Below are 27,665 nucleotides of genomic sequence, written 5' to 3' on the forward strand. Positions count from 1 at the left end.
TCCCCTTGCCCACCGCTTTAGTCCTCCGGTCCGAAACGCCGGCCGCTCAGCCGAGGTTCCGCTCGAGGCCGCAGGCCCTGGAAGCTACGCGTACAAACGCCTTCATTACAAAACCCGTTTAATGAGGAGCGGGCGCTGTTTGTTTTTAAGATGAAGGTGGCCCAGGCCGTTTTGCTTGCCCTGTTTCCTCGGTAACTGGCTTGTTCGCCAGCGTGCTTTCTTTTGCTTCCCCTTGCGAGGAATGACAAGGAGGAAACTGGATGGCATTTGGAAGGAACTAATTAATCGCCCACTGGATATGCCTTTTAGGGATTTATAAATGAAATGAATCCCAGGGTAGATTCCACACATATGTGAAATTGTTTTGTTTTTTTTTAACGTTTTGAAAAACACAGTGGGTTTTGCGTAGCTCCCTACTGTCATCTGGTGTCACGTTTGTACCGTATATTGCACTTTGCAACACATTTAAAACGTTTTGTTTGCAGCTGTGCAGCTGAGTCCCAGAGTACAGGGCTGCGTGTTAGACTACTGGACGCTTGAGAATAATGCCTTAACAAGCCGATATTACACTTCTGTTAGCCTTTTCATGCCCAGAACCCATTTGGGAAAGAGAGCAAGGGTTGGCTGCGCAAGGCCAATTTCGGACCTGTCCAAACCACCAGTAACATAACTTGTAACTTGGATTCAACTTGTGGGAAGGGAGGTTTTCAAGCAGATTGGATGGCCCTCTGACAGGGAGGTTTTCGCTGAGATTCCTGCATTTCAGGGGGTTGGACTTGATTATATCAATATATTGATCCTATCAATTATATGATTATATGAAAAACACCTTTCATAATCATATTTTATGATATAATGCAATATAATATATTAAAAATAGTATATGTATTTAAACAGTGGGATTTATTCACACATAATCTATTAATATAGATGGTATTATAACAATATATGATATGCTGATATAATAATATATTAAAACAGTGTATGTATATGAGCTCAGCAGGATTTAGTCACGCATAATTTGTTAATATATAATATATTGCATAATGACAATGCGAGTTGATACGATCCCGCTCAGCGGGATTTATTCATATGTCAGGTAGCACAGGACGTCTGCAGCCTCCGCCACAACACACACAGCTGGCTCGCGTTACCTAGAAGCGCTTCGCGGAGGGATCGTAAAGGGTTAAAGACCGAACGCCTCTATCGAGAGAGAGAGAGTTTTGTTCCCTGCGAGCCGCCGTAGCAGCTGCAGCTGGGGTTGCCGATGATCATGGCTGCTGTGCGAAGAGGCGAAGCGGAGACTGGCAGAGGCAGCTCGGAGGCGGCAATAGAAGCAGAAGAAAGCGAAGAGGAGAACATCCTCTACGACTTGCTGGTCAACACCGAGTGGCCGCCGGAGACAGAGGTGCAGGTGGGTCTCCCTGTCCCCCCCAGGCAGGCAGGCAGGTACCTGCCCGGCTGCCCAGCCACGTAGGAGGAGAAGGGAAGCGGGGCGGGCGACAAGCTGCCTATCAAACCAGTGGGGCTCTTACTCCTGAGCAGACGTGTCCTTTGGGGCATGGCCTTTTCTTATTAATTCTTATTATCGTCCTATTATTATTATTATTATTATTATTATTAAATTAGCTTTTTACCATTTATTTTCAGAGGGTAAACATTTTCTATTCGTCTTTGTTTTGTTTTGAATTGTATTGTATTGCTTTGCAAAGAGTTACTCAGGAACACATCAAAAGGAGTCATTATTCTGTGTTGAAGCTTAATTTTTGCAGGTTTCTTCAGCTATGGGTATTAGACACATAGCTGTCAACGTTTCCCTTTTTTTAAAAAAAGGGAAATTCCCTTATTCCGAATAGGAATAAGAAAAGGGAAAAGTTGACAGCTATGATTAAACATGTGTTTCTGGCCAGTTAATACAATCATCTGTAAAGGGTGTACAAGAAGGTTACAAAAGATACACTAAAGATAAAATGAAACACAACAACAGAAAAGCTTACTTAACACGCTTGCTAAAAGTACTGGTGGCTTGTTTTTGTTTTGTTGTTATTGTTATTTTTTTGCAATCAACTGGAGCATAGATTTTATAAAATATACATATAACCAGGACCTATCTGAAGTCAGCAGGGAGGAAGTTCTACAGAAGTGGACTCACAATGCTAAATGCATAACCCGATTTGAGCCATGTATTTGAAACCAATGGCTTTGCTATTAGATGCTAATGGATTGTGGAATGTTGCTTTATTTGATATAAGTGGTTTGTTTTAAAGTTAATGGTGACTTTTTAATATATGGTTGCTATTAGCATTGGATGTTGTTTTTATACGCTTTGTAAGCCTCACAGCGTAGCAGGGGCAACCCAGTCAGATGGGCAGGGTATATATAAAAAAAATACTGTTATTATTATTATTCTTATCTAACTTGGTAAGTCTACTTTTCATGAAGAAGTGTATAAACTGCTTTAGGAAAATTGAGGGATTTCAATTTTACTTTCTGAAAACGGCAGGAAATGCTTAATAATAAATTATAATATAATAATATAATAAATATATAACCACAAGTACTTGGCCATTATTTTTAACGATTTCTATGCATTTCCACTTATCAAGCAAAACTAAATTATATTAATTATATAACCAAAATATATTTTGAATTCCCAGCCTCTGCTGGGATTATTACGTCTTGTGGTTGCTACTTACCACTGGAAAGTGCTTTCCATTTTCAAGACTGGTGTGAGTCTCACATCTGTGTTGGCTTTGCTTGTTCCTGGCCTCTTGCAAAAGGATGTGTGGTCAGCAAGCATCCTGAGGATGTGAATGTGAAATATAGAATGTTTTCTTGAATATGGACACTAGCCATCATTCTGATGTTTTGGTCTTCTAAGAAGATACTCACACTGCATTGTGTATTTCTGCTTTTCCTGGTTCCAGTTGAAGTGTGCTGTAAGAGTCAAGCTAGGTTTGGAACTTGAAGCGTAGACAACCACTTGGAAGATACACAACAAATTTTATCAAAACTATTTTAATATGATTTCTTTATTATTTGAATTAATACCCCCCCCCCCCGTTGCACAAAGGTGTCCAAGGTGGCTAACAACAAAGAAAATAAAATATAATAATAATAATTTTTATTTATACCCCGCCCTCCCCAGCCAAGGCCGGGCTCAGGGCGGCTAACAAGCAATAATAAAAACAAGTTGAATGAATACAACTTAAAAACAAGATTAAAATACATTAAAATATTGAAACATTAAAATATTAAAATGCAGCCTCATCACAGGAGAAAGGAAAAAGAAAAAAGAAAGAGGGGGAGGGAATCAAATTGGCTCCAAGCCAAAGGCCAGGCGGAACAACTCTGTCTTACAGGCCCTGCGGAAAGAAATCAGATCCTGCAGGGCCCTGGTCTCATGAGGCAGAGCGTTCCACCAGGCCGGAGCCAGAGTTGAAAAGGCCCTGGCTCTCGTTGAAGCTAATCTAACTTCCTTAGGGCCCGGGACCACCAGGGTGTTGCTGTTTATGGACCTTGAGGCTCTCCGTGGGGCATACTGGGAGAGGCGGTCCCGTAGGTACGAGGGTCCTAGGCCGTGAAGGGCTTTAAAGGTCAAAACCAGCACCTTAAATCTGACCCTGTGCTCCACCAGCAGCCAGTGCAGCTGGAAAAGCACTGGGTGAATATGCTCCCATGGCAGAGACCCCGTGAGGAGTCTCGCTGCAGCATTCTGCACCCGCTGCAGTTTCTGGGACAGCTTCAAGGGCAGCCCCGCGTAGAGCGAATTACAGTAGTCAAGCCTGGAGGAGTAGTCAAGACTGTGGATCACTGTGGACAGGTCGGGGCGGGAAAGATAAGGGATATATAGCATCAAACAGCCATAGAAATGACAAAGCAGTATGTAAAACAAGCTGGTTGGTAAAAGACCTCAAACAGATCAATAAACAGCTAATTCAAAATGTGTGCATAGAGAGTCTTTTGGATATGCACCTATGCAAATGGAATATTAAAGGTTGCTGGGGCTAGTGGATATGCACCTATGCAAATGGAATATTAAAGGTTGCTGGGTCTCACCTCTGTGCATTCTGTTTTACATTTAAATGAGCATCTGTATAGGATTTGTATCTAGATGACGTGCGTTTCTTTGTTTTTAGAGGAGTCCTATATTCTGTTAAAGCTAGTTGCTCTAATTTGAACATAGTGAGGTTTACGATGCTGCTGCTTTGCTCCTCCCTGGTCCTTTTTGCTGCCACACCATGCAGAGCTAAGCCAAATTCTACCCAAACTGGGGCTCGTGGTTGAGGACAAACCTTAGCTACAATTTGAAGTTGGTGAGGCAAGAGGCATCAGCCCCTGTTCGGACAACACTAAGCCAAATGTAGCAGCAAAAACGATTGGGTAGGAGCACTTCTTTCTGGGGGCACACAGAGTATCACTAAGCCAAAGTTCAGCTTGGTGTGTTGTATGAACCAGGCAGCTGAATGAATTTAATGACACTCAGGACTACAGCTTTACAATGCAGTCTTCTACATTTTTACTCAGAAGTAGGCCCATCTGTGTTCATTGAGACTTGTTCCCAGGCAGCATAGGATTGCACTGTAAGTCTCAATCCTATTCCCATTTATCTGGGAGCAAATCCATTGAACGGTTCCCTCTGCTCTTTGATCAGGTCTAAGCCTTAAAAGAGGAAGAACTGCTTTGTTTCATTCTATTTTGCAATTCCCCAAATGTGTCTACTAAAACAATTCTATAGAAGCAATTCTATAGGGTGATAAACAACATGTGTTGTATCCTCCTTGTTCAAAAATATTATTATCCTTGTTCAAAATACTATTTCCATAGGACAACTTAGGCTTTGGCACATAAACAAACAAACCAATAATTGCAACAGAGTTTATTTGCAATGACCTTAGGTAGGAGGGAGTGCATAGCCCAGTGGATCTTTAATAATCTTTCTTTCTTTATTTTATTAAATTTGTTAGTTGCTTTATCCTGCCAGGGATAACCCAAAACGAATTACTGTATAACCAAACAAATAGACAATAAACCACACATAGATACATTAAAATCAAGAGGAAAGAGAAACACATTAAAAACATCCCACTCCTAAAAAGCCACTGATAGTTAAAGGCCAAAGACCTGGTTATAGAAGAAAATTTCCGCCTGGTGCCTAAAGGTATATAATGATAGCATCCAATGAGCCCCCTTGGGAGGGGCATTCCACAAACAGGGAGCCACCCTCTGGACCTCTCTGTTGGGGTTCAGAACTTACTGGGTTAATGTTTGTTCTGAGTGTGCCTCCCATTCTGACGTGGGAAAGGAGGGAGGAGTTTGTTGTTCTCTCTGTGTCTCTGAGAGAGACGGACGGAAGCCATGAATGCTAGCAGTCCAGGAGATTTTGGGAAATGCTGAGCTGTAAATATTTGCTACAATAAAGAACTGTTGAATTTGGACATACACACTGCTTGGTGTTTGTCTGGATCTGAAGCAGACTGCGACGGTTTTGATCCGCTGTGTTTTTACTCTGCTAGACGAAACCGGAGAAGCAAAGGTCTGCGCAGCTTGGCTGGGAGCGTGCCGGACCACTGGGGCTAATTGGGGCCATAAAGCAATTAGCTGGCCAGTGCAATTAAGATCTTATCAGAGAGAGTTTCACAGGTTATGGGAGGACCTAATTACCGCTAATAAAACTGTTGCTAAGAGTCTGCCGGTGAGCTTTGAAGTCTTGAAGTCAGCTTCACAATAGCTGGAAGACGCTACTGAGGCAAGAGTCGCTGAGGCAGAGAGCTGAGAAAGCAGCTGAGGAATCGGGTGCCGGAGAGCTGGCTGGTGAAACGTGAGTACAGCAGCTGGGGCCCCGGGAAAGAGGAGAGAATGGCAGACAGCCTGGTCTTTGAGGACGTTCCGCTTGAGAAGCTCACTTTAAGAAGTTGGGCAACCTGGTCCAGAAGAGTAAGGGGTTGGTTTCTGGTTACTGGGCTTTGGAGTGTAAGCCAGAGAGAACCACTTCCCTTGAATCCTGAAGGGACAGACATTACAGGCTTTGAGGCTGCGTTGCCTGAAGAAAGCCAGCAGAGAATGCAAAGAGAGCTTGCTATGCTAAAGGCATGCGTACACGCATCACTTTTGCCCAGTTTGGAGGGTGTAAAGACAGCAAGGGCTGCCTGGGAGGTGCTGAGAAGTTTGTGTGAAACTTCAGCAGGATGCCAGAGCCCTGGAGGAGTCATGCAGAGCCTGGAGATGGCTGAAGCCCTAGTCCCTGAGGTGCAAGTCGGGGGGGGGCTGAGAATTCCAAAGGCAAGTTTCAAAAGTTTTCCACTGTGAGTGCTGAAGTGAAACGCAGTTTCAGCGAGGGCAGGGCTGGCACAGAGGGCTCTTCCGGAAGAAGGGGGGCCAGGCCAGCTGAAAGGAGCCCTGAACAGTATTTTTCCACTAGGGATCGTTGTCGTCAGCCAAAGTCTGGGAAGCTGCGGAGAGCTAGACGTTTCAAGGTCGGCCACCTGGACAAAGTGAAGATAAGGCCTAAAGAGTCGCGTGGGAACGCAGAGGCCAGGCCGGTCTCCAAGGCAACGGAGGAGGCTACTTCTACGGAAGCTGCCAAGGTCCTGAGCAAGGGGGAGTTGGTTGCCAAGACAACCAGACAGAACTGCTGCAGAAGCCCAAAGACAGGGGGCAGCGATACGTTTGTTGCCAGTATGGCTTTGTTTGAGGACAGCTCTGTGAGACACACTGATTTTCGTTTTTTAATCGACTCAGCAGCTAACTGCAACCTGATCCCAGAGACCCCTGCAGTCGAGATGTGGAATTGCACGGCAATTCCGGCTGGGAAAACTGTTCAGTTTGCAAATGGGACAAAGAAAAATGTGACTAAAATTGTAAATGTGTTGTTTTCTGTTTTGCAGGAGCAGATGGAAGTTTGCATTGTGCCAGGAGTGCAACACTGTATTTTATCTGTGCCTTATTTGTTGAAAAAGGGGTTTAAGGTTTGCTTTGAACACGATGTTTGTACAATCTCCAAAGGAGGGAAGCAACTGGTCAGAGTTGCAAAGGGACAGAATGATCTCTTCATTCTTAAAACGTCCCTGGAGGGTGAGGGGAAGGTTGAGAAAGCACAAGCCCTGCGTGCTACAGTTCCCACTCATGTTTCATGTTCGTGTGTGTGGCATAAGAAGACAGCCCATGCCTGTCTTGAAGAACTACAGGTGCTACCTGAGGTTTCCAAAGGCTGTAGAATTGCAGAATGTGCAAGAGTCCTAGATTGTCAGGCTTGCAGAAAGGCAAAGGTAAGAGGGTGCAGTTACCCCAGGGTGGAGAGGGTAACCACAAAACCTTTTGATCTTGTGCACGTAGATCTGTTGGGTCCCATGAAGGAACCAAGTTTGGGAGGGGCCAGGTTTCTGCTGACACTGCAGGATGATTTTTCGCAGAACACCTGGACACATGGTCTTAAATCCAAGGAAGATGCAGCACAGCTGATTAGTCGTTGGATTGAGGAGGTGGAACTAATGTTCTCCACCAGAGTCAGGGAAATTGCTAGTGACAGAGGTTCACAGTTTACTGGGTCTGCTTTGCAGAAGTTCTTTCACAAGAAAGGGATAAGTCACACAGTGACTTCTCCTCAACAGAGGGGGGTGGCAGAGCTCAGAAGTGAGGCTCTGGTTAAAGCTGCACAGGTGATGCTGTCAGATTCTGGGTTACCTCCAAAGTTTTGGATGGAGGCAGTTAAATATGTGAGCTTCACCTGGAATAGGTCCTACAATTCAGTGGTAGGAGACACACCGTTTTTCATGCTTCACGGGAGGAAGCCACAGGTTCACTTCCTCCGTGAGTTCGGATCAACGGCCTCGCTGCTGGTGCCTGAAGCTTTGCGAGGGCCAGGTGAACCCAAGTTCCAGAAAATGATCTTCTGTGGATATGAGCCAACGGCTCGTGCATGGAGGTTTGCGTACCCGTCAGGTGATCAGAGTAAGCTGCTGATCAGTAAACACGCTGAGTTCTGTAAGCAGGAGGAAAAGTCAAAGACCCCTGCCAGACGCGATATTCTTTCAGAATGTCTTTCCGATTCAGAGCAGGAAGGTTCTGATGAGGAGGAAGGAGAGCCAGGGGCTGAGTCTGCTGATGACGATCAGCTCACTGACCAAAGTCAGGAGCAGGATGGGGCATCTCCGCAAGTTGTAAAAAGGGAGCCCAAGAGTGAGCCTAGTTCTCCTGTGAGGGTAATTCCAAGGGTTCGAAGACGCGTTAAGTCAGAGGGGGAATCCCAGGATGCAAAGGACACACCTGCTGACCACAGTGAGTCAGAGGCAGTGCCTGAGTTTGTGCCCAGGAGGTCCAGTCGCACAACGAAGGGAATTCCACCTGAGAGGTATCAGGCCACAGGTGCGTGGGTGAGTTTCGCACAGTGCGAATCTGAGAGTTGTGAGGATGTTCCACAGATGCCTGACAGGAACGCCAGGAGAGGGCGCAAGGCATTGGGGAAGGGATTGATCTCACAGAGGTCTGCAAAGGTACATCCACAGGTCTTGTCAGAATGCTCTGCAAGAGGGGGTGTTGGGGTTCAGAACTTACTGGGTTAATGTTTGTTCTGAGTGTGCCTCCCATTCTGACGTGGGAAAGGAGGGAGGAGTTTGTTGTTCTCTCTGTGTCTCTGAGAGAGACGGACGGAAGCCATGAATGCTAGCAGTCCAGGAGATTTTGGGAAATGCTGAGCTGTAAATATTTGCTACAATAAAGAACTGTTGAATTTGGACATACACACTGCTTGGTGTTTGTCTGGATCTGAAGCAGACTGCGACGGTTTTGATCCGCTGTGTTTTTACTCTGCTAGACGAAACCGGAGAAGCAAAGGTCTGCGCAGCTTGGCTGGGAGCGTGCCGGACCACTGGGGCTAATTGGGGCCATAAAGCAATTAGCTGGCCAGTGCAATTAAGATCTTATCAGAGAGAGTTTCACACTCTCATGGAGGAGACACACAAAGAAGGGCCTCAGATGATGATCACAGGGTCCAGGTCAGTTCATATGGAGAGAGGTGGACCTTGAGGTATTGCGGTTCTGATAGGTCAAAACCAGCATTTTGAATTAGGCCTGGAAACTAACTGGCAGCTGGTGCAGTCGGGCCGGGATTGTCATATAAGTATATTTGTATATTAGTCACTGTAATAAACTCCAGCAGCTGTTTTGTCAGTGTAATCTAGTATACCAGCACCGCGGTTGCTTTCTAAACAGGGGCCAGCCCAAATAATTCTTTTTTAATTTATATGTATCTTCATACTGAGGACTTCGTCTCTGGCCTGTGCCATTAAAGAGAGTATTGAGATTCCAGTGACTGTAGCTCAAAATTGGGGGTGGGGGCAGTATCCCAAGGAAGAGGTTCTAACTGCTAAAGCAGGGGTGCATTATGTTACCTGCACATTTATATTATTACCTAATTGTGTCTATCCTTCCACTTGTTTTGGACTGGTGGCCATCCTCAAAGGTAGCAATCTCAGGTGACTTGGGAGTGACAAGCATGTTGAATGGCTTGCCAGCAAAGTGCCCTTGGAGCCGAAAAAGAATTTTAAATAGTTGTGCAGCCCAGCAGGTGATTCATAAACTTCATTTTCTTAGTAGGTTGGTGAATAAAGGGTTCAGTTGTTGTAGACTAATTCTTTTCTTGTAATTTCAGCCAAGAGGCAACCGGAAGCATGGCGCTTCATTTATCATCACTAGAGCAATTACAGGTAAATATGCATGGCTTGCCCTGATGGATTGTTTAGTGAATCTTATGTGGAGGAAATGAATGGGGTGTGAATTCATTGGATTTGTTTATAAAGTTTGTTATCTGATATTGCCGTATACCTATTGTTTTGGGCAACATGTATTGCATAACAATTATTGGGGAAAGTATTCTTCCTCTTAATGCCCTTCGTTTCTTTTCTCTCTTTCTTCCCTCTCCCAACTGCCCGCTGCTTGCCTTTGCTGCAACGATTGTGTCTCATTGGCATTCATTTATACACATACAGTTGGATCCCAAACGCTTTGGTACTCCAACGTTTTGGCTCCCGAACATCGCAAACCCAGAAGTGAGTGTTCCGGTTTGCGAACGTTCTTTGGAACCCAAAACATTGGGGCTTCTGCGGCTTCCTGTAGCCAATCAGAAGCCACACTTTGGATTCCAAACATTTTGGAAGCCGAATGGACTTCTGGAACTGATTCCATTCGACTCACAAGGTACGACTGTATAGGCATAAGTCAGATCTTTTGAGATTTCTTAGAAAAGGTTTTCTGCAAACACTTAATCCCTGTTGGATATTCCAGTTAACCATGTGCTCTGTCCTCCTACTCCTCTAGCACAGCTGCAAGGGAGAGGTCGGCTTTTGCTTCTGGTTTAGATCAGCCCCAGCCTGTCATGTTGGTGAAGCCTTGCAAACCATGGTTAATCTTACCTTGTTTTAGACAAACCATAGTTGACTTCAAGTAATGGGTGATGCTGCTGCCTTGTTTAAAGAAACTGCCATTACAGTTACGTGCAGTTCAGCATTCGGATGGCCTGTTTAATGGAAATCAGGAAGAAAATCTTCCAACTACCCTGAGGCTTGCTGAAAGCCTTTCCTCCTCCCAGGAGGGGAGGGGTTGTGATCGGGAGATGATTCCCGCGTCATGCAGAGGGCTGGCGCCACGCCTCTCCCCAGTTGGGCACCCAATAGGGAAGCTCGACGGGGGTGTGGCTTGCTGCTCAAACGCAGCCGGGCGAGCGATCCCCACCATTGCACACACATTTTCTTCGAGTCACCCACCCTCCACTCCCTTTAGATTAGCTGTTCCTGAGACCTTGCTATGGACCGCTGGTTGGTCGCCCTGTTTAACCAGGGGGCCTGGTAGGAGTTTTTTCCAATTGGCTAAATTGGCCCGGCCTCTTGGTTTTTTTCGTCTACCTCGTAGCAACTGTCACAACTTTCGTGGTATTTGACGGTTAGGCATTGGAATGTGTTGTTGGTGTTTCGGGGGGCAAGGTGTGGCCATCGCCTTCCCCGACAATTTTGAGTATTCCGTTAAAGGAATCCGGAGGTTGTGGATCTTGTCTGATGCCCGTGTGGCGGGGGGCCATGGCACGACCCTCGGTGACATCAGGAAGAGAGCCTATAGTTGGATTAGCATCAACAGGCTTCCCCTACTGGTGGTTAACCCCTCCTCGGACTCACCCCTCTACGAGTGGGTGGAGTCTAATGTTCCGTGGTCCAATGCCTAAGCCAATACCTTCTCACATGCTGTAATCAATAAAGTTGTGGCCTTTACCTTACCCATTAACCTTACATTCTGTGTCCACGTGTCTTTATTCCCCAAGTGGCGATCGGGTCCTCGAATCGCAACGTTGTGTTCTCATGCTAAACTATGGTTTGATGTGACATCCAAACATGGCCAGTGTACATTATCAAAAACTGATAGTTGATTCTGTTTAATCACTGATAGCTGGATTCATCATGTAATTGCCTTTGATGCTTGTATTTTGCATTGATAGCCCACTGGGTCCGCAAGGCAGCTAAAAGTAGTGTTTTGCAGCAGCAGAGCTATGTGACATTATAGACTCCTCTGGTAATGAAGAGGTAAAGTCATCTTTCTTGTCAAAGCTTCTCCTCCTGCCTACTGTACCCAACTCCAGCTGCAATTAATATAAGTGGGCATTGGTTCAGTTACTTATTGGTATCTATTGCAGTAAGAGGCACCTGTTGTTTTCACTTCTCTGGATCTATGATAGAATGCCTGGAGTTCTAGCATTTGCCAGCATGAGAACCCAGCTCTTGTCAGTGTTGCAAATGGAGTAGTGAGAAAGAGGCTTTTAAGGTTGTTCCTTATACAGTCATCGATACACCTGGCACCAAGCTCCCGTGTGTTCAGTGGGGCTTACTTCAGCGTAGATCTGCACAGGGTTTGCTTTGTTGGAGCCAGGCCTTAAGACTGTAGCTGTCCAGTGTTAAACTGCCCAAGGATAAACTGTTACACATCAGCAACGTGTGCTGCAATGAATCAAAACAAGGAATATTATTGTTTAAGGTGATAAAACACTTTTGTATTTGCTTGAGCGTCAGAATGCGTAATGGAAATGAGTGTTGAAAGGTAAGATTGGCAGAGTAAGAGATGGGATTCGGGAGTAAGAGGAAGAAGGTAAGCAACGCCTCCTTGGGCTGGAGTAGATAAAGGATGGTAAGATAAGGAGTCCCATTCAATATGTCTGAGTTGACCTCGAAGAATGTATAAGAAATGTACAAAAAGCTATAGAAAAGTAGCCTTTTTTTGCCAGTCTCTCTCTCTTTCAAAGATTTGAACAGGGCCTTCTGAATTCAAACTTTTTCTTCTTTTATAGGCCCTGCCTTATTTTTGCTCCGATATTTGTGGTACAGGTAAGTTTCTTTGTCCTTTATTAAACAGAAGCTAACCCAAACCCTGTGTTAAGTTAGTTCGAAAGGATGCACAGGGTAAGACCACAATTTACGTGTGGCTTACTTTCTGGGGATAGCGCCTGAAGCTAAAATTGTGTATAGTCAAAACACATCGGGTGCAATGGTGGGTGGGATTTTCAAAGTCTTTTCCTCTGTACATCTTTTTTTCCTTTTCCACCCCCTTAAAACATTTTTTTTTGTCAAGTTCATAAAGCTGAATGTGCACAAGTTAGATGCACGTAAGTTGTGAGCTTACTGCAGGACATCTGCAAAGTATTGTGCTGCCCACTTGGTGAGCATAAAGTAGTTGGTTGCTGTAGTGAACATCTTTTCCCGAAGCATTAATATTTGTAAATAACTTTTGCTGAATAGGAAGGGCATGGATGTATATTGTGCATGTATCCCAGGGATACGGGATTGCTGCCAGTTTTTAGGGTGTTTTATATAATAACTCTTTGGGAATATAGTTCTGATCTGGGAAGTTATACGATGCTGACAGTGTTTTTGTATGTTTGAGCTTTGCACACTCCAACATTAGCATGTATCTATTTCCAGCCCTGCAAAATTTTCTCTCCCTGTTGGACTTGTCCGCCTGGTCAGTAAACAGATCAATTGGCACTTAGTCCTCGCAAGGTAAGTGGCTTTGCTTTTCCTTTGCAAGTGTGTATGTGGGGGTGTGGTGTCACTCGAAACTGTTGATGGGAGATTATACTCAGGTGATATTATCAGAAGGCAATTCCCATTTTACGGTGGCTTTTTAAAATATAAATATTGTGTTTAATGAATAGACATTACAGTTGCCATGCAAACTAAATGTCTGCACAGACATTTGTAAGCATATCATATAATGCAACACATCTATTATATAAACCATTCAATATTCTTAAGATACCTTAATACTGGGGAAAATCACTTATTCTCACTATGACTTATGCTAGTGTAGTTGAGCTTGTTAAATATGTTAGAATAATTTTACATTGGACCCAAAGCAGTATAAGCTAGCAAGAGGCAGCATAGGGTTGTGGCTAGAGTAATTGACTTGCTGACAGGCAAACTAATGCCAGTGTATTGGAAGAAGCAAAGGTCACCAGTGTCGAAGCAATGATTCTTCAACATCAACTTCATTGGACGGGATGTTGTTCGGATGCTTGATTATCGTCTTCCAAAGCAACTACTCTATTTCAAACTTAAAAATGGAAAGAGTAATGCTGGTGGTCAACAAAAGAGGTTTAAAGACTCTCTGAAGGCAAATCTTAAAAAATGTAGTATAAACAACAACAACAACTGGGAAACACTGGCCTGCAAGTGCTCCAACTGGAGAACAGCCTTTACCAAAGGCATCATGGACTTTGAAAATGCTTGAACTCAGCTTGAAAGTGAGAAATGTCCTAAGAGGAAGGCACGTTTGGCAAACCTGCACTGTGATTGACTGGAAATCTATGCCTCCACTGTGGAAGGACATGTGGATCCAGAATGGGTCTCCAATGTCACTTACGGACTCACCATTAAGACCGTGTTCATGGAAGACAATCTTACTCAGCCACAAATGATCGCCAAAGAAGAAGAAGACTTGCTGTGTTGACTCTGCTTCACATCTCTACTAGTTTGCGAAGGGTGCTGGGAGTTGTCAGGAAACCCCTCACAGAACTACAGTTCCTAGCAGCCTTAACAGACACTTTCCATTATTCTTAGTGGAAAGCCATGACCATTAAAGTGGCATAAAAGGGCTTTTAATGTATGGTGTGGATATGGCCTAATTTGTTCAGAAGTCCTTTGTTCTGTGTTTTATTTATAAACTATTGCTCATATAATATATCTATTACTATTGTGTATCCTGTACAGAAGTACATTTTCCTCAAGGCCCTTCTTTCCTTGACATTACTCTGTGAAGGCTTGTCTGCATAGATGTCACAGCATACATTATTTTAATAAACACCCACAGTTCTTTATTCTGGAGATGTATTTCATAGTTTCAAAGTAGCTGTGTGCATCTTGGCAGGGAAATAACAAGTTTCCTCCTAAACAATATTTCATTGGAATTTACTGCTCTGAAGCGGAAGGCAAGTTCTGTCATTCAAGTCAAGTTACGACGAATTGCCTTTTGGTGGGGGTTTGTCCTCTGAGGCAACTGAAATGGGAGTATGAATTGGTTTAAAGGTTTCCATCACTAAATCTCTGTGTGAGTGTATGTTGGAGGCTTTTATTTCCCATAGGCTTGGGATTCAAACGTAGTAATGACAGTTGGTATTGGGCAGGCCTACAGGGAAGAATATTCCGGAAAACTTGTCAAAAACCATTTAATGAAAAGAACTCAAAACATATCCAGGAGGCCGTTTTGCCTCGAGTTTCCTTTCATTTTGTGTGATAATCTATTTCCAAAAGCCACTTGGTTTGTTGTAATCATTGTAATTTTGAAGACAAATGCTGGGACACAGAGAGTGTTCTGCTTCAGAGCTTTTCTCATGCCCCGTTCCCCTGCCTGCTGCGCAGGGATGACTTCAGAAAAAGATAATTGCAAGGAGTTAATTGGTTGGAAAAAGGGAATAAGGATTTAATTTATGCTATATAGGGCCTTAATGCACTGTGACTGAAAGTGGTGTAGCAAATGGTGGAGTTATTTTGTGGGGAGCCCTCACGGTCTTCTGAGGGAGCCACATTAATCTATGGTTTAGCTCAGCGCAGCGCAGCAGCAAAACAGTTGGGAGGCGTGAAGCAGCCATGAACTCCCTTCTCAGAGCTTGTGCATTTGTGCCTAAGCCATGGTTTGGCTTAACATGACATTCAAACCAGACCACTGTCTGATCTTTGACCTATGCTGGTTATTGGAGAGCGATGGCATTTGGAACAGGGAATTCTTATACTTTATATGATCCAATTCAGGTTCCAAAGGAACAGTAGCTTACCCTTTAGGTTTAAGACTTGGAGGATATAAAATTATTCCTGACATCTTTTGAAAGCAGTAATTATTATGTGGGATTTTTTTCATTCAAAGCTTTTCTCTTTTAGCAATGGAAAATTGTTAGCAGCTGTTCAAGACCAGTGCATAGAAATAAGGTAAGATGAATAAGTAGAATCATATGGATGTCTATTCAGAAGTGACCCCATTGAGTTCAGTCTGGCTTTGCTCCCAGGAAATGAATAGGATCACTGTATAAATATAACAGAATGTGCATACCTATTTTAGTAATTTTGTCTTGCCAGTTGAAGTGTGCGAGGTCATATAACACAGTAGCCATATTGCTAGTCTGGAGGTTTCACGTAAACAAATCTTGTGACACACACAAACTTTGTGCATCCTTGTTCTTTCCTGGGTGTTTAGCACTAAAATCACATGGAATCATAGCTTCAAGTTATGTCCAAACTGGGAACTATGGATAATGGCTTCCAAACATGCCAGGACTTGGAAGCCAACTTTAATTTGTGCCTTCATATCCTGGTTTGTTTGGAAGCCTTAAGCATAGGTTTCCAGTATGGAAGTAATAGAGAGCTCGCTGTTGGTTCCTGGTTCCTTTTGCTGCTTGTGTCAAGGAAGCAACAAAACGGCTACATCTGATCATTGGAAGACAGCCAGTATTTAATTAAATTCCAAGTCAGAGAATGGGGAAAAAACTGGTCTGAAACTTCTGTCCTTTAGTTTTGATATTTAATCTAAAGAGCTTTAATATCTGATACATGTTATTGAATTAGATATCCCCTGCACGTGAAATAAGGTGCTAAAATCGCAAGGAAGTTACCTTATTATTATAGAAACAGCTTATTTATGTCAGATTCATTGTGAAGTTTGTGTTGTGTTTACAGCAGAGGTGGCCAGTGTGGTGCCCTCTAAATTTTGTTGGACTAGCACTCTTATTGTCCTTGACTGTTGAGCAGACTTCTTCGAACCGATGGCAACTGGAGTATCCATATATGTTGTTGTTGTTGTTTAGTCGTTTAGTTGTGTCCGACTCTTCGTGACCCCATGGACCAGAGCACACCAGGCACTCCTGTCTTCCACTGCCTCCCGCAGCTTGGTCAGAATCCATATATACTTGGCACAATTCAGTTTGCTATTAATGCACCAGAATCTGTTTGTGCATGTTCATTTTCTTAAAGCCAGGGATGGGGAACATGTTGGACTACATCTCCCATCATCCTTGACTCTCAGGGCTCATGGGAGTTTGAGTCCAACGACATTTTGAGGTTTGCAGGAGCCCCATTTCTGCTTTAGACAAGAGAATTAGCGACACAGCTGTAAATCCTGACAAATGTACATTGCATCAAGTTTTATATATGAAATTCAAATCCTGCAGGTCTGCGAAGGATGAGTTTGGATCTGTCATTGGGAAATGTCAAGGTATGTAGCTTTTCATACGCAAGTAAACTACGAAAAGTAGCAATTAACAAGTGAGACCTTTAACAAAATTCCATTCTCTTACCCTGCAGCCCCAGCTACAGTTGCCCCAATCCTCAGTTTTTATTCCAGCATATTGTGACCACATAACATGCCTGCTGTCATTGGGCTGTTTTTCATATACACAATTGCATTAGATTTAATCTTATTTATTTACTTCTGCTAACCTCAGGGTTACCCAAAGCCTGCCTATACCTTTTATGGTGAACAGGTATTTTATTAGGGTTTGTGTTAGTGATGATATGGCTGCCGTGTGGTAGCTTTTTTGTGCTGTTTGTGTGTAGGGTTGCCATATTTCAAAAAGTAAAAGCCAGGACACCCCAAAAGTTATTGAGCTTTCTTTCGGAAGACCCTAAAATTGTTGGCAGCCCTATTTGTGTGAATCAGTTGATATTACAGCTGAGACTGCTCCCTTCACAGCCTATTGCAAGTAAAAGTAGCACCACTGACCATATACACCTTTTGTTCTGCATTTATTAACATGTCTCTTTCTGCCCCCATAGTCCCGAAGGATCCCAACCCGCAATGGAGACGTGTAGCATGGAGTCACGACTGCACTTTGTTCGCCTATGGCGAAAGCACAGGGACCGTGCGAGTGTTTGATTTGGTCGGCAGTGAACTCTTGGTCATTTCACCGGTATTTACTTTTCTTTTCCCGATTTTACAAGTCCAATTTGCATGCAAATGGAAGCTTTTTAGCTATTACGGTTTTAATGTGACGTACTTATGCGGAGAGAGCTTGCATTGTGAGCGCTTTATGGCTCATTTTGTTGAATGGTCGCTTTGCATGTTTATTGGTGAATTTCCATTCAGCCTTTCACGTAGCCAAACAGAAGTACATTAATTTTTATTTGTGGCAGCAAAGCTGTCAGTGCTTTAGGGTGGAATTGCTTTTGTTGTGGCCCTCTGAAAATAGCTGTTCCAAGGGGATGCGGTTTAACATTTGAATTAGTCTGCTGCTTCGTGTATTGTCGAAAATATTGCTTGTTGTGGCAGCTTTCACCCTTTTCTTTTATTTAATCCTAAACCTACTATTTAGGCTTTCTAATAGGCAGGTGATTACAGCACTGTAACCTCTTGAAAGCTTTAAGAAGGGATATGTTCTAAAATGGGTTAGGAAATGTGTGGTCTTTCAGATGTTATTGGACTCCAGCTCTCACGATCTTGGACCTTTCTCCTTGCACAGCAGAACATGCCCGCATATGCACCCCCTAAACCTGTTTGGCATTCCCCCATAACCTTTCAGAGCAGATTTGTGGACAGCACAGGGCACAGATAGGGGGAGAAGAGGAGGCAAAAATCCCATCGCACTAGTCCTAAGCTTGGTTCTAGCGCAAATAGCGCTAGCACATTTATTTTATTTTCTATAAACTTTTTGTGTAACACATTTTTCTATGAATTTTTTCAAGCATTCAAACATTCATCATATCAAATAGTTACATTGTTTTATGAATTGACTTCCCACCCTCATTTCTGCAGTATTTTTACTCAAACCTTTTCCACTGCGTTATATCTTTATATACTAGAAAAAAGTTTCTATGTTACAGTTACTTTATCATTTTTCTTCTGCTGCTTTTATCTCAGATCCTGCAATTTCATTCGACTGTAGTATTTTTAAAAATATTCCACAAAAGGCCTCCATTCTTCTATGAAAAATTCGTAATTCGGATCTCTTAATTTCTCTGTGGGCTTTACTATTTCTGTGCCATTTCAAAAGCCACTCTTCCTTCATTGGGACCTGCTCCTCTTTCCATTTCTGTGCATATAATATTCTAGCTGCTGTGTTTTCTATATTTATAACCCAATTTGCCTCCAAGCAGCTGCCAGTGGCCTACCTGGATTCTCCCCTCACTATTTTATCTTCACAACAACCTTGTGAGGTAGTTAAGGTGACAGATAGCTACTGGTGCCAGGTCACCCAGGAGGGAATTTGAACCCTATTCATTCCCAGTGTTTCCACCAAACAACAATGGCGTTCGTTTTTATTTTTTTGGTTCAGTGTAGAAACAATTTTCTCATTCCTGGAATTGTTTTTTAACTCCCTTGCCAAATAAAATTCTTTTGAAATTTGTTTTTAAGAAATGTTTTCTTTTGGTACAGGGCGCTAGCTTCCCAGGAGACTTGACCTATGCTATTGCTGGATTGATTTTTCTGGAATACAAAGCGAGCGCCCAATGGTCAGCCGAGCTGCTGGTCATCAATTACCGTGGTGAACTGAAGAGCTACCTTGTCAGGTAAGTGCTCGGTTGATGCCTCTGCACCAGCCAACAGTATTAACTGGGATTAACTTACTTTAGTGAAACAAACCACGCATTGAATGTGTTATTGCAGTGCATTATATTTTCTGCTTTGAAATCACTTTGGGATACATTTTGGGAAGTGATTCATAAGTGGAATATAAAAAAAATAATTATGTGCGAGGCTGCCTTTGGGAATGGTCTGGGAATTTCAGCTGGACCAGAATAGGTAAAGGACCCCTGGGCGGTTAAGTCCAGTCAAAGGCGACTGTGCGGTTGCAGCGCTCATCTCGCTTTCAGGCCGAGGGAGCTGGTGTTTGTCCACAGACAGCTTTCCGGGTCATGTGGCCAGCATGACTAAACTGCTTCTGGTGCAATGGGATGCCGTGACGGAAGCCAGAGCACACAGAAGCTCTGTTTACCTTCCCGCCACAGCAGTACCTATTTATCTACTTGCACTGGTGTGCTTTCAAACTGCTAGATTGGCAGGAGCTGTGACAGAGCAACGGGAGCTCATTCCGTTCCAGGTACTCGAACCGCCAACCTTCTGATCAGCAAACCCAAGAGGCTCAGTGGTTTAGACCAGAATGCCACTCGCGTCCCTGTCCCCCCCCCCCCGGTCCAGAATAGGGCATTTAGCAGGGGCGTTGCAATTGTGATCACATCATGCCTGAGCTTTGTTATCTGTACTGGCTTGCAGTCTGTTTATGGGCCCAACTCAAACTGCTGGTTTCAACATTTAAAGCCCTAAATGGCTTGGGAATGAGACCAGGTTGACCAAAGGGATTGTCCTCTCTCTGCTTGATCCTTGAGATCCCCCTCAGAGCTCCTTATTTAGGTTCATTCACCTAATGAAGGGAGGCAAGTGATTACCAGGGACACTGGCAATGGCTCCTCAATTATGCAGTGCCTCATTCTCACATTGTTGATTTGCACCTGCCAAAAAATAGGTAAACATCTATCCCCCGCCCCAGGCCATTTATTTTCCAACAAGTACTGTACGTACAGTCACTTTTGCTCTTAAAATTCTTGCACCAATTTCTTTTACCCTTCCTGGTTTAATGCTGGTCTTGAAATGATTTCTTGTTGCTACCTCCATGCTGTCTATAAGAAGGCCTTCTTAAATGATGATTTCAACCGCATATTGTTATTTTAATTTTTTTTGAATAGTTATATTTGTTTCATTTTTAACTATTTTGCAAACTGCCCGGAGGACTTAACCATGGATGGGCAATATATAAATGCAACAAATAAGTAAATGAATGCCTTTACTTTTGTCCAGTGTTGGAACGAATCAGAGCTTCCAAGAAAGCCACAGTTTCAGCTTCAGCAGCCATTATGTCCATGGAATAACTGCTGTAATTTATCATCCTGCACACCGGTAAGTATGTTAGTCTATTTTATATATATATATATATAGTGTGTGTGTGTGTGTGTGTGTGTGTGAGAGAGAGAGAGAGAGAGAGAGAGTGTTGTGATGTAGTTTATGTGATTCGGTTGCATTTTAGAAAAGGCCATAAATTCCCCCACCCCACATCTTATAAGTTGCAAATGGTTTGCTGGTGGAAGATAAGAGTTTGCTGTCATTTTCAGAAAGTGGTGAAATTCTGTTTCATTTTTTGTTTGGGTGGTGGAAAGATTAGCATAGTTGCAGTTTGTTCTAGGCATGCCAGGGGACCTAGAAATGCCTAGAAAACCGATCCTCCAGAAATTGTTGGGTCTGTGTGGGCAGACCAGTGGAAGGTATTTGTTTATCCCATCAGGTGTGCTGATAAAGCTTCAGGGTCCTTTCGATTTGCCTTCCAATTCCTACAGCTATTTTAAAATCAAGGAGAAATGCAGCCTAGGCCACAATCCCATTCCACACTTACCTGAGAGCAGGCATAACTGAATACATTGTTCCTTCTGAGTAAACAGGCATAGGCAGCAACTGTTAGTCATTTACGTCCGATTGCTATTCTGTTTTTTTTAAAATAATATTTATTAACATTTTAAAGACTACAAAAGAAAGAAAAAGAATTAAACAAAACAATACAATACAATACAAAAACAAAAACACCACACAACACCAACCCCAAAACATTAAATTAACAAAACCAAACAAACACAATTTAAAACACATCTAATAAGTTCAATATCTTAACTTTCATTCACTTGTTTCAACGTCCTCCTCACACCTCCCTTTTCGTGTTCCACTTTAATTAACTGTTTCAGCAATTCCTTTCCATCTTCCTCTGTTTTCTGTCCTGTAATTTATCTTAATATATTCTAACCTTATTTTTCCCTTTAATATATAATTGTCTTAACATATTTTAACCTTATTTTCCCTTTAATACTCTGATTTGTCTATTTGTACTTAATTCCTTGTAACATTTCTACTAAAGCCATATAACTCCTTTCCAACATTTTTCTAACACTCATTAATTTTACAATATTTTTATAAATACCGTATTTTTCGCCCTATAGGACGCACCGTCCCATAAGGCGCACCTAGTTTTTTGGGGGGGAAATAAAGGGGAAAAAATTATTTCCCCCCCAGGCGCGGGGCTGGGGCGGGGGAGGCCCGCCCGAGCTTCCCCTGACCCCAGCCCCCAAACAGGCAGCTCTCTGCAAGCTGTGGGAGCCCAGCGCTGGCTCCCGCTGCTTGCGGAGAGGTCCGCGAAGCCTGGAGAGCGAGAGGGGTTGGTGTGCACCGACCCCTCTCGCTCTCCAGGCTTCACCGAAAGCCTGCATTCGCCCCATAGGATGCACACACATTTCCCCTTCATTTTTGGAGGGGAAAAAGTGCGTCCTATAGGGCGAAAAATACGGTAATCTTTAAACTTTTTCCAATCTTCTTCCACCGACTCTTCTCCCTGGTCCCGGATTCTGCCAGCCATATCTGCCAATTCCCTATAGTCCATCAACCTGGTGATCTTCTGTCTGATGCTCTTAACTCTTTTCCAAGTCCCTTCTGCGAGTCTTCTTCATATTTATACATGAGCTTTACTTTGTCTTCCACTGATCTTATTTTCATTTTCCTTCCTTTGAGGCTGAAGAGTAGATCTCAGGGAAACTCCCACCTAGAGATGATTTTGTTCCTTCTCAACAGGGCAACCAAATCTCCGTAGTTAAACCCAAAATCCAAAAGATATTCTGGGACGTCTTTCAAAATTTCCACTATTGACTGTTGTTCTTTTAGGTTCTTCTGGTAGTTCCAACAGTCTCTTATTTTGTTCTTCTCTTTTTTCCCTCCTCTTCCAAGTCTGAAGGCCCTCACAGTTTTAATCTCTTCTTGACCCAAGTCCCGGTCCCAAAAATCATCAAATTCCTGTGTGAGGAAATCTATCAAACTTTCCTTCTCCAGTTCAGGTAGGGCTCTGATCCTCGAAATCTGATTTTCTTTAAACTCATTCATAGCAGGCATAAACTTATGGTCATCAAATTGCATCTGTAAGGCTGGGACTCTCTCTCTCTCCAATTGTGTTACTTTAGGTTCAACGGCAATAACTTTCTCCCTAGCCTTCTCCGCAGTTTGCCATGTCAAAGTAGATTCCTGTGTCAGTTTCTGAAAAGTTTCTGTATTGGTGTTCACTTTTTGTCCCAAATTGTCGGTTTTGGTAATTACCACATCCACCTTTTTGTGAAGCTGTTCCAATGAATCACTTATCTTACATAATACATCCACTAAGGCCTCTTCTGTCAACATTCTTAACCGATTCAAGGTCCCCAGAATCTCACAGGTTTTTATCTTGCAGCTGGAAATTCCCCCAGCTCAACTCTTGTGACAGTTTCAAAGGCTTCCTCTAGAGGGAAACGGTTTCTATTTGTATTAGTCCTTTTAAACTCAATTCAAACAATAAAGTTAGTTTCAATTTTCTGTTACTTTTACTCCTTTTTAAACTCAGACGGAGACAATGGAAACAATGTATTCCTCTTATTTAACTAACTGTCAGTGAACGTTATAATCACGGTCAATGAGCCTTCCAGAACACGTCAGTCCTGTTGGCAGCCCGTTTCCAGGATCGGAGCGGTGGTATATTAACTCTGTTCGCTCTCTCCTGCAGGTATACTCAGTCCAAAACTTTCCCCCCTCTTCTCCTGCCACCAAGGGGGGTTTAGTATTTTTTACTGATGGAAATTTAGTCCTTTACAATAGGCTTTCCGAGACTTCAGCTTGCATCCTCATTGCTTCAATCTGTTTACAAAAGGGGAAGGTGGACTTCCTGTTTCGGCACCAAATTAAGACGTTTAAAAATCCAATTCTCTGCTCTACTCACGGGTAGTTGCTTTAAGATCAAATTGTCCACAGGAAAAAGTCAGCGCTCTCCGGCAACAGCTATGCGGCTTCGCTCTCTGGAAGAAGCAGTCAATTCGAAGCACCGCACCACTCACCCCACGTCGCTCCGGATCCCCGAAACTGGGTCTCCCCGTGAGTAGGGGAGGCGCAAAAGGTGCCAGCCGAATCCCACGTTCACAGGCTTCACCCGCCTGTGATTTCTAGTGGGTCTCCGCCTTCGCTGTGGCGGCCAGACCCGGATTCCCACGAAGCAAATTCCTCCCGATCAGAGGAATTCCTCCATTACCGGAGGCGCTAACCCGGAAGTCCGTCTGATTGTTATTCTGAAATGGCAGAATCTAAAAACTAAGGTATTTCAGAAAGATCTGTTTGACTTATTTCAAAACCTTCAAGGAGGTGATGCTCCACAAGACAAGTTGTTCCATTTCTGTATGGATCTCTTCTCTTAATGTTCAAATCCATTGTTTTGCACCCTATCTTTGGCAGATGTTAGCCTTATTTGGTTGGTGCCAAGATCCAAGTTGGGGGCAAGTACTGTTTGGTGAGACAACCCTGGCAGAGATTTAAGTTCACCAAATATACAGCAAAGTAGATGTGGAAATATAGGCTGTTAGCCCTTTAAAATGTGCCCTTTAAAGTGAGTCCCAAAGTTTTCCCTAGGAAAAAGACCACATGTTTGGTAAGTATAAATATGGTTTACTTACAAACTCTCTGGAGGTCAGATTCATGTGCTTCAGAATCGCTGCACAGGCAGTAAAACTTAGCTTCGTTTCAAAATGGTGAAAGTTCCTAGATTATTGGTATAGGACTTGGGTCGCCAGCTGTTGTTGGACTACAACTCTTATCATCCCTAGCTAGCAAGACCAGTGGTCAGGGATGATGGGAAGTGTAGTCCAAAAACAGCTGAAGACCCAAGTTTGGAAGAGTGACTTGTGACAGCTATGCGGTTGAGCTTTTCAGATAGTCTGGGGGAGAACAAAGGCTTGATTGCCTGGTTCCTTCAAGGTGAGGGGAACATAGCTAAGCTTGGCAGTACAGTCCACTCCACAGTATCAATCCCCTTTCCTCTACCCTTACATTATAGTTCCTGTGTAGCAGAATACAGTTAACTCACTTGCTGGCTACAATAATTGAAGCTGGAATACAGGATACAGGAAGCTACTCTATACTGTGTTAAGCTATTGGCCCATCTAATGTCTGGCCGCCCTGGAGATGTCAGAGATTGAAACTGGACTTTCTAGATGCAAAGCAGATGCTCTACCACTGAGTTATGGGCCTTCTCAAACAAATAGAAGGGCTGTTGTTGCAAAGATAACAGAAGAGCCTCCAAAGGATGCAGAAACGTTAGTCTTTCTCACTAAAAACTTTTCTTACTAGCAAGATAATCCATGCTGCTAAAATGGATAAAAATGACTTTTGAATACCTACAAGAGCTGCTGGCAGAAATCCCCAGCCTCCTAATGACAGCTTTCCCCCCTGAGCCCAGAATCGTCATGCGCTCCCCCTTTGGTTGTGTGTCTGTCTGATCTTCATAGTTTTTGCCAACTACATTTATGGATTTGAATATCACCAGTGTGTTTCTGTCTGGTTTCGACACGGATTTATTTTTCAGCCCAGCTTGGTTGTGGATTTTGGAATTTCCCCCATTGTGCAAACAGAGCTGCCTGACTTCGATAACCAGAGCTTTCTGCTCTTCTTCTTTTCTTTGTAATATGTCTGGCTAAGATAGCGAATATGAAAGACAAGCTCATTACGACTATACTGCTCAGTGGTGGGACGTAATCTGCCTTTCGCCGTTCTCCTTTGTTTCCATATGTTTGGAACTCTGCTTCCAATAACTAGCGTCAGTGGCTATGTTCTGCCTCTGTGGTTGGAGGCAGTGATGCTTCTGAACATGGGTTGCTGGAAATCTATGGAGGGCAGATTCCTCGCGTGCTTAGACCCTTCTGGGTTTCCCCCCTGTATCTGGTTTTCTGCTGTGAAAACAGGCTGCTGGGCCTATCCAGCAGGCTCTTCTTACCTTATGCTTACAAATATTACCCTCATTCAATTCCTTTTCACCAAGACTTCCTTTCCCCATAGATTTCTGTGATGATGGCAGCTGACAGCAGATTGACAGCTTAATCTATTTTCCCAGGGAGTGCAGATTATTTCTTCATCTTGCAGAATTGATATTGTTCTGTTCCGCCCCCTTCCCTCGTGTGTTGCAATAATCTTTAAAGTCCCCCAGAGAAGACACCTACCTTCCCCAGTAAAGTGTGAAAAGGAGTACGGCAGCTGTGGGGATTTGAGCTGCGATTCACAATTTTGCAGTCAAATTCTTTTTCATGCTGTCTGAGGCTGTTGTGCATTTCGTGGCCTTGTTTTTTATATGTCTCTCAACGGAGAATGAGGACATACAAAAAACCCCTGAGGTAAGTCACACTCTGGCACACCTTCAGCGGCATTTGGTTGAAATCACTCAAGTTAAACGTGTGTAAAATGTGATCATCATCAGAGTATATGTACTCAGAAGTAAAGTCCTGTTGAGTTCCATGGGACTGACACCCAAGTAAGTGGGGGTTTAGGATTGAAGCATTATGACTGGGGTAAAAGGTAAAGGTAAAGGTACCCCTGCCCGTACGGGCCAGTCTTGACAGACTCTGGGGTTGTGCGCCCATCTCACTTAAGAGGCCAGGGGCCAGCGCTGTCCGGAGACACTTCCGGGTCACGTGGCCAGCGTGACATCGCTGCTCTGGCGAGCCAGAGCCGCACACGGAAACGCCGTTTACCTTCCCGCTGGTAAGCGGTCCCTATTTATCTACTTGCACCCGGAGGTGCTTTCGAACTGCTAGGTTGGCAGGCGCTGGGACCGAACGACGGGAGCGCACCCCGCCGCAGGGATTCGAACCGCTGACCTTTCAATCGGCAAGCCCTAGGCGTTGAGGCTTTTACCCACAGCGCCACCTGCGTCCCATGACTGGGGTAGGAGAGCTGAAAAACAAATCACATCTGGCAACCACTGTGCCCCCTTTGATTTCAGATAGCACATGGGTAAAAGTAAAGGGACCCCAGACCTAATGGTCAGCATGTGGCCAGCATGACTAAGCCGCTTCTGGTGAACCAGAGCAGCCCACACAAACACCGTTTACCTTCCCGCCGGAGCGGTACCTATTTATCTACTTGCAGTTTGACGTGCTTTCGAACTGCTAGGTTGGCAGGAGCAGGGACCGAGCGACGGGAGCTCACCCCGTCGTGGGGATTCAAACCGCTGACCTTCTGATCGGCAAGTCCTAGGCTCTGTAGATGAGTCTAAAAAACCTGGGACACAAATTTTCACGACCCTCTAGTGGCTATGGTAGCTCCTTTTCCAGAAGTGATGTATTTCACGTTAACTAGGAATGTGTACAGTTGTACCTTGGAGGTCAAATGGAATCCGTCTGTTCGACTTCCAAAATGGTTTGGGAACCAAGGTGCGGCTTCCGATTGGCTTTAGGAAGCTCTGGCAGCCAATCAAAAGTTGTGGCAGACATTCGGGTTCCAAATAATATTTGCAAACCAGAACAATCACTTCTGGGTTTGCGGCGTTTGGGACTCAAAACGTTCGACTCACAAGTTGTTCAAGATCCAAGGTATGACTGTACTCGATTCTGACAAAACAAAGCCTCCTGAGTTGTATTTTGCTCTAGGAGGCTTAGTTTGGTCAGAATCAAGGATACACTTCCAGAGTTAATGTTAAATACATTACAACTGGTAAATGAGCCATCATAGCTGCTAGAGGACTGTGAAAGTTTGTGTCCTGGGCTTCTTAGACTCATCTACCCGTGTACTATCTGAAAACGGGTGCATTGGTTGCCAGATGTGAGATATATTGGCATTATTTTCAGCTCTCCTATGCCACTATATTTTGTGGGATTTTGCTATGGTATTTTCTTCCCTTATTGCAGTTGCTAACATTTTTGTACCCAAAATTGAAGATCAGTGTTGAAAGGCAGCAACCTTGCCTGACATCCCTCCCCATGGTACAAGAGATTTTGAGATATGCCCATTGATGATGATTTTCTTTCTTTCTTTGTAGTTGATGAACCAAATGAGAAATTTGAATGTCTTAAAACGTTTACCTAAAATCTCATTGCTTTTAGTGCCATTTTCATAAAAAAGCGTTCATTGTATGTGTCCAAATGCCTTTCTGGTCCCAGCAAAGAACAGCACTGCAGGTGTTTTTGCTCTGTAATTGATATGGATCATTTCCCTTCTACGCTCTCTCAATTGTTTTCTTTTTAAAAACCTGAGAACACTCTCCCTGACTATAATAATCTAATGTTAGATTAAATCTTGCTGCTAGAATTGTTAACATTTTATAATTGGTATTCATCAGT

General features: G+C 43.6%; 1 protein-coding gene across 2 annotated transcripts in view; it reads left to right on the plus strand.

The window, feature by feature from the left end:
* The first annotated feature begins 1,081 nt into the window (after positions 1-1,081).
* NBAS (NBAS subunit of NRZ tethering complex) overlaps positions 1,082-27,665 on the plus strand; it is a 191,475-nt gene continuing 164,891 nt past the window's right edge. The window contains exons 1-9 of one of the 2 annotated variants that reach the window (XM_079970285.1): positions 1,082-1,414; positions 9,650-9,704; positions 12,326-12,362; positions 12,957-13,034; positions 15,408-15,455; positions 16,691-16,734; positions 17,295-17,428; positions 18,892-19,025; positions 20,311-20,409. In XM_079970285.1, the coding sequence (XP_079826411.1) occupies positions 1,268-1,414; positions 9,650-9,704; positions 12,326-12,362; positions 12,957-13,034; positions 15,408-15,455; positions 16,691-16,734; positions 17,295-17,428; positions 18,892-19,025; positions 20,311-20,409 (776 nt within the window). In that variant the 5' untranslated portion in view covers positions 1,082-1,267. The remainder of the gene's footprint in view (positions 1,415-9,649; positions 9,705-12,325; positions 12,363-12,956; positions 13,035-15,407; positions 15,456-16,690; positions 16,735-17,294; positions 17,429-18,891; positions 19,026-20,310; positions 20,410-27,665) is intronic. The other variant, XM_079970284.1, reaches the window with a different exon arrangement.

Source organism: Podarcis cretensis (genome assembly GCF_951804945.1).
Source record: "Podarcis cretensis genome assembly, chromosome: 3".
Taxonomy (NCBI): domain Eukaryota; kingdom Metazoa; phylum Chordata; class Lepidosauria; order Squamata; family Lacertidae; genus Podarcis; species Podarcis cretensis.